The 7,017-nt window shown below is 49.8% G+C and overlaps 2 protein-coding genes across 2 annotated transcripts in view; one reads left to right on the forward strand and one right to left on the reverse strand.

Annotated features, from left to right (window-relative positions):
• The window catches only part of LOC104411942 (dynein heavy chain 17, axonemal-like), a gene marked incomplete at its 5' end in the record, with an annotated part of 17,582 nt that extends 16,837 nt beyond the window's left edge, over positions 1 to 745 (forward strand). The window contains one exon of the mRNA XM_010022499.1: positions 489 to 745. Within this exon, the coding sequence (XP_010020801.1) occupies positions 489 to 745 (257 nt within the window). The remainder of the gene's footprint in view (positions 1 to 488) is intronic.
• PGS1 (phosphatidylglycerophosphate synthase 1) overlaps positions 497 to 7,017 on the reverse strand; it is a gene marked incomplete at its 5' end in the record, with an annotated part of 12,414 nt that continues 5,893 nt past the window's right edge. The window contains 3 exons of the mRNA XM_010022498.1: positions 497 to 679; positions 2,351 to 2,493; positions 4,766 to 4,914. Of these exons, the coding sequence (XP_010020800.1) occupies positions 2,374 to 2,493; positions 4,766 to 4,914 (269 nt within the window). The remainder of the gene's footprint in view (positions 680 to 2,350; positions 2,494 to 4,765; positions 4,915 to 7,017) is intronic.

Consider the following 7,017-nt stretch of genomic DNA (forward strand, 5'->3'; position numbering starts at 1 on the left):
AGGGGGTTTGGAAATTGAGAGTGTCATGAACCTGAGGACTGGGGTGTCTGAAGCTACATGGTTACTAGACTAAATATATGAAGCTTGTATTTGACATGAGAGCAAGACAAAAATGGGAACCTCGGAACCTAAAATAATTACTGCTAAAAAGCAAGGGGGAATGAGAGGGCAGTGGCAGCACAGCACCAAAGGGGCCCATTTCACAGATCATGGGGACAGCTTAGCGTGGTTCCCACCACAGCCAAGTGCCACCTTGGGCCATGCATTGTTCATGCAAACCCATGCTGAGGGGATGAGTGGGGACAGAATTTATTTGCCATCCCACAGGCGTAAGGCAAAATGCATTCATGAGTCTCAATGAGATGAGAACACGTTAGCCCCAACCAAGGCTGCAACCTTCACACTCCCCCCGTGACTGCTGCTACAGCAGCTCCTTCCCTCCGACCAGCAGTTATGGGAGCAGCCAACCAGTTTCACTATTAGCTAAGCACCTTGCGGTGCGCGCTGGGACATCCCCTCTGGGACGATCGCAGACTCGCGGCTGAAGGAGCTGACGCCCATGATGCCAGTGATGTTCATCAGAGCCATCCCTGTGGACCGTGTGGACACCAAGAACATCTACGAATGTCCTGTCTACAAGACACGGACGCGAGGTCCCACGTACGTCTGGACCTTTAACCTGAAGACAAAAGAGAAAGCCGCTAAGTGGGTCCTTGCTGGTGTGGCGCTGCTTTTACAGAGCTAAACTGGAATGACTGTGGGAAACAGCAAATGCTTTTACTTGCAAAAATAACTCAAAGTTGTGTAACTTAGGCTAAGGTTGATTGTACCAGAAGTATTTTAGCAAAGGATCAATAAAGCCATGCTGGGGTTGCTCTCAGGGTGCATCTGCTCTTTCAGGACACGGGGTTTCTCCTGCCGGATGCTGGGTTTCAATTGGTGGTTTTTGATAAAGTGCTGGGCAGGAGCCAGACCACCAGAGGAAGCCAAACAGAAGAACTGCATGTAACTACCCTATCCCCTCCCTCCTCCCAGCTCTCTGTCTTTCCACAGCTATTGGTTGGTTGCTCAGTGCTAACTGTGAGCAGAACCTCGTTGAGCGTGTGCAAGGCCTGTTCCTGCACAGCAGCACGTGTCTGTTAGACCAGACAGAAGGAGAAAGCTGCACATCCAGCCCCATTCACCAACACACCAACCTGCAGAACCCAAAGAAAGCCCAGCTGCAAACAAATCAGTCTCTGAAGGAGACTTTCTAGGTTACAGAATCTATCCTTTCTTTCATGTAATTTGTATCAGCAGTGACGCTTATCAGCGTGATTAGATCTGCTCTGGCCACCATGAAAAAGCCATAAAGTAATTCAGCAAAATCCCACCCTGTGAAATATCTGAACAATTAGTTCTAAAATACAGTTGCATCAAACTTCCCTCACAGCCAATGGTAAGAAAAGGCACAAGGGAACACAAATAAAGCTGCTTGTTTCTTTATAAAGTAGTAGCATTTAGAATAAAGCACCACTGAGCTTTAAACTTGCTTCAGCCTCTTCGGGTGCCAAAAATCCCTTTGCTAGCACTTACACGCTCAGAGCACATCCACATCCTCCCCCAAGCCTGTGCTGACAGATTTATCTGGCTTCCCAACCAGCTTCTGTGCAGGACATGTTATGGTTTGAGCCTCCCACTCTCAGCAAGTGGGAGGCTTCCAAAATTCACATTAGCACCAAAGGTCCTCTCAGGCCTCTCCATAATTCATGAAAGAGACTTGTAACACATCCTAACAGATCCATCAATGGGATCTCCAGAGACGGAGGGAAATGTATGTAAATAAAATGTATGTGTGAACACCCAGCATCAAGGGCACACACTGGGGTGCCAACTGCATGGACTATGGCCAGCACAGAGGATAATCTAGGAGCAGTTCCAGAAAGCTCAGGAGGACTCCAATTAGTCAGTGGGCAGTCAAACAGCCAGGCACATCCAGGGCACTGTATGGAACCAACATCTACAAACAAAGGGGATCAGATAAAAAGGTGATAATACATTTTAAATATTCCAACAATGCTTCTAATTGAACACAGTTCCTCCCCACAGAACTCTGAAAGGGACATTTCAGAACTGGCACTTTTCTTCCTATGCATGGCAAATACCTTCGTAGGCTTCTCTTTCACTGACCCTTCCAGAAATTCTAGATGAAACCCAATAGAGACCTTGCACAATGATTGTAGTCAGAGGCAAGTACCTCAGAAAAGAGATGCCTGTTTTTTTCCCCACATCATCAATCTTTCCCTCATCTGCACTTACTAACTGCAGTCAGTGCAATATAAATTCCCCATAACAATGGCAGAAAACTCACCCAACGCAGTAACTTTTCTTCTTTCAAAAGAAATTCTTGATCAGAGGTGTTACCAGCTTCACCCACAGTTTCACATAACGATTTGGCTGCTCAAATGTTGATGATGAGACTACACCTGAGCAGAGGTAGAGCTGCTCCTGCTCCTGTACAGGGAAAGAAATATCATCCCAGTGAATCCTAAGTGTTAAATCATGTAACAGCCTTTAGGAAAAGCGAATACTCACAAAACTGGCCATGGACCCTGCCAAGAGGATGCATCATTTCTCAAGCCTGCACATAAAGAGCCTCATTCCATGCAGCACAACTACACCGTGGAGGAGCCAGCACAGGATCTGTCCTCACACCCACTGCCACAGCACCCCCCGATGACTCAGTGCACCCAGTAATCAAATCTCAAGAATTAGCAATTTAAACTCCACAAAGAGCAAAGGCAGGAGGTTTTGCCTTGCTGTGCCCCACAGCTGCAGGAGAGCTCAGCTGCTGTTTCAGAAAGCTCCCAAGTCCCTTGCTGCAATTGCCAGAAGAGGAAACTTGCCCATAGCCTCAAGAGATGGTTTTGCAGCTCTTTCTAGACACAGCCCAAGCGCCATGTTTCAAGTGAAGATGCAGTTGTGATTTCAACTGAATTACCAGAAACACTTTGGCATCCCCCGTGTGCACACAGTGCTGCTGGAGGAAATGAACCATCACCGTGACAATACACACTCATATCGCACGTGAGAGCAGCTCTTTGATCAAAGGTAGAAGCGGTTTTCTTATCAACAGCAGACAGGCTGAGATGTGCAGGCAAACAAGGAGCAGCCTGTAAATCTGTTCATAATCTGTCTCTCATTAGCTAAGCTGTCACAACCAACAGGACATGCTCTGCGCTGGGCATAAACTCAGGGTGGAACAGGGAAGCAGGAACCAAGCACTGGAAAGTAACACCAAAAAGATGAAGCAACGATAGAAGGAAGACACATGTGAGCCAAATCAGCCTGACTTTAGAATCCCTAAGTGCTCCAAGAGCTCTAGCCAGCCCTGCTCCGAGGTCCTGCCCCGTGGTCAGCTGATGCAGTGAGGTTGTCTTATCACAGGAAGCGAGACCAGTTCATTGAGAGAGCACCCAGAGACACCCCGAGCCCAGAGCTCAGCAGCACTTTCCAATGGAACTGGATGTTACACGGGCAAAGTGATTTCATGGCAGCACCCCAGGAATGTATTAAGTCTTCTAAACAAAGATCACAGAACAGTAAACAAACAGCCAACCTCAAAATCAGCTTCCAGCAAAAGGGAACAGTTTGAAGCCCTTTCAATGAGATCACTGCAGCACCGCCTGAGAAAATTCCTTTGTCATATTTTCATTGATTCTCCTCTTCCATTAGAAACAAGCAGAGGCAAGACATGAATTGAAATATTCAAGCAACTCTTCCAGTAATAGAATTGTTTTTGATTAGATAGACTCTGACTCATCCTGTGGAAGAGCCCTCATGCAATAGGGCAATTCCCATTGATCTTAAAGACAACTGTGCCTGCTTATGCCAGGGCTTGGCTTAACAGGATACACTTTCGAGATCCCTAAGTCACACAAAGAGGAACCAAACCAATTTGCTTTGTATCAGAGCTCTGCATGAGAAATCAGTTGGGACAGTCAGTTCCAGCAGAAGGTTCAGAGTCAAGACAGGCAGGATTTAGAGAAGCAGCAAGTGCTGAGCAGTCCAAGCTGCTCAGTTAAAAATAATAATAATAAATAAATAAAAAAGCTCACACCAAACTGGGACACTGAACACGAACCCACTGAAAAACGTTAGTGCCAAGATTGTCCTATTATCATTCAAGATTATATCAAGTCATGTAACTTCGTGGGCAATTCAACCAGCCCAGAAACACTCTGCTTGTAGAAGCTAGACTAAGATCCCTGCCTTTGCTCACCTCCGCAGAGCCACCCAAAAGCTACGTGATTGGCTTTTATATTCCTACAAAGGAGTTCCCACATGCCAGAGAAGCAAACCCCCGCCCCAAGTCCAAGATGAACAATTCCAGGGGTCTGACCTCATACCGTGGAGCACGGTGTGACCTTGACTGTGCCCAAACACTGGGGCCGAGGCCCAGGAACGTGCTGTGTGAGCAGCAGGGAGCCAGCACATCCTCCCTGCCCACCGCGTCTCAGCATCCAGTGCCTGAGCACTCCCGATGCTCGAGTTCACTGGGGACACATGTTCTTTCCCGTTATGGTCTCCATTTCCCAGAAACAGGCACTTGCAGCAGGCATCTCATCAATAGTCACTTAACTGACAGCTCCCGAGACTTCCTCTGCTCGAGGAGGTTTAGAATTATTGTAGCTGTGGGGCTTTATTGCAACTGCGTCATCAGCATTCCCTGTGTGACAGACGGCAGCACAACATCCCCGTCATCCCCCCGGGATGAGCCACTCACCTGATGGAGCTGCTGCTGCAGAGCTTTGTTTTCCGTCACTATCGCAACCTGAGCTTCCAAGTCACGATGAACTGATCGATATCCAAAATTCGGAGAGCCAATGAGGGTGAGGCAGGGAAGATCGCTTCCTGCCAGGTACAACCAGAGGCCTGCAGGGAAACAGGAGAGGAAAGGAAGCATGGCAGACAAAGGATGTGACCGGGGCAGCCTCACACATGTGCTTAGAATGAACCAAGAGTGTTAAATGACAGTAACCATAAAAGATCAGGACACAACAGGAGCTTCCTTGCAATGGTCTTGCAAAGCTTTGTACGAACTTTGGGGGACCCTTGCACGGCTTGTGCTGTCCAAACACGGGTGCTCTTAGGAGGCTGTAGCACACCCAGTGCCACCCTAGGGACACTTGCTCAGGAATGTACATACACTGCATGGAGGCCCCAAATAATCCAGAATAAGTCGCCATCATCAAGTTAGAAGTTGTTTTGCACCACAGCATATCCCAGAAACACTGAAATGAGACAAAGTGGTTTTCAGGGAAGCAAAACCTACAGCACAGAGCACGGGCCAGGCCTGGACCAGCCCAGGGAGCAGCGCAGTCACCCAGTGACTGACCCCCTCCTGAGGCTGCACACAGCAGCACATGAAGAGGCATCTCCTGCTCCAACAGGTGAATTCACATGAAATAAAGACTCATAAGAGAAGTGCAAACTATTGCACCCACTTGCTTCCTGTGCAGCCACTGAAGATGAAATCAGACTCTTGCCAGGGTGCAGGACTCCCGAGCCCACTCACCACTGCAGCTCACACACAACTTCACCAGTGCAACAAGGGCAAGTGTGACACAAGCCAGGACTCTCTTTACCAGCACAAGATGGAAACACCATGCTGTTCTCAACACCCACTGCAGCACGGCAGGGATGCCACAGCAGAGCCAAGGCTATTGACCAGGCAAGCCGATAAAGCCATTCCCTGGGTATAAACGGACCCAAGGAGTGTTTGCTCTCCACTTAGCACGGCACAAGCACTTAGAACAGCCCTGGGCAGGTCCCTGACAGATGGCTTATCCCTACTGCAAGTCACACAAAGACTACAACAAAGAAACCGTGGCATAAAAACCACCTAGTCCTTAAAATAGCAGCAGGTTTCCTAACTCAACCCCAGAGCAGTTCCAAGAATGCCTTGAGTAACGCTGCCGATTCACCGCTGGTTCCTGTAACCTCCTCCCTGCCCCCACATCGCACTCAGCGGCAGCGCTGCCACTTTCAGTTACATGTCCCAGCACGGTGCTGGCACTGCCCAAACCACGGGCACCACCAGCTCCTGCGCAGGCCCCCCCTTCAGAGGGGCAGGGGCTGACACGGGGGGCTTTGGGAGACCCCAAAAAGCACCCGAGTGGCACCAAGACTCATCAAGTTCCACCACCCCACTGCCAGCACCGCAGTGCCCGGTGCAGGGCTCGGGGCAGCACGAGGCTCCACCCCAGTGCAGGAACATGCTCCTTGCTCCTTCTGAGCAGTCACGCAGCAGCACCAAGGCTTCAGGGAGTCTCTGGCTTTGCGGCCACCCAGCAGGATCTGCTCAAACAGTGACTCACCTTTCCAGAAAGGGGAAGAGCCGTTTCCCAGCCACCATTCACAAGCAGTAACACAGGTTTATCTCGTGCAAACAGCCACCTGCCCGGCACTGTCACCCAACCTGCACGGAAAGGACCTAATCCTGAAGGATCCTGCATCACCCCCACCTGCAGGCCCAGCCACGCAGCACAAGATGGGTGGATGTGCAGGGAGGCTCGAGGAAGCCCCTCGCTTTGCAGGGGTTTGTGTTTCCCACTCCCAGAGTGCTCGGCACTGAACAAACCCAAGGACAGTCAGAACCCTGGTGGTTGTTGTGCATGAGGATACAAAATGTTTTAAGAGGAGCTGGAGGGGTGTCCTACAGGAGACAAAGAGGTGTCTTATCTAAGCCCAAAAAGGAAGTCTCAACGGGCACTATGTGCTGCTGGGGATCTTGCATCCTCTTCCAGGAGCCAGGCTCCATGTGCAACTGCCCTGCATCTGTCTCCAAGGTTTCCTCCTCTTCCCTCTTCTGCCCTGTTCTCTCTTTCACTCTCACTGTGTGACTCCTGCAGAATGAATCAAACATGTGCCAAGGGGCAGAGTGTGCCAGAGAAAGGAGCCACATGCTGATCCCTGCAGCACTGCGAGGCAGCACACACCTCCAACATCCCTCCTGCCAGGCACGGGAACTGCTGA

The sequence above is a fragment of the Nestor notabilis genome, unplaced genomic scaffold (genome assembly GCF_000696875.1).
Source record: "Nestor notabilis isolate BGI_N333 unplaced genomic scaffold, ASM69687v1 scaffold30959, whole genome shotgun sequence".
NCBI lineage: Eukaryota > Metazoa > Chordata > Aves > Psittaciformes > Psittacidae > Nestor > Nestor notabilis.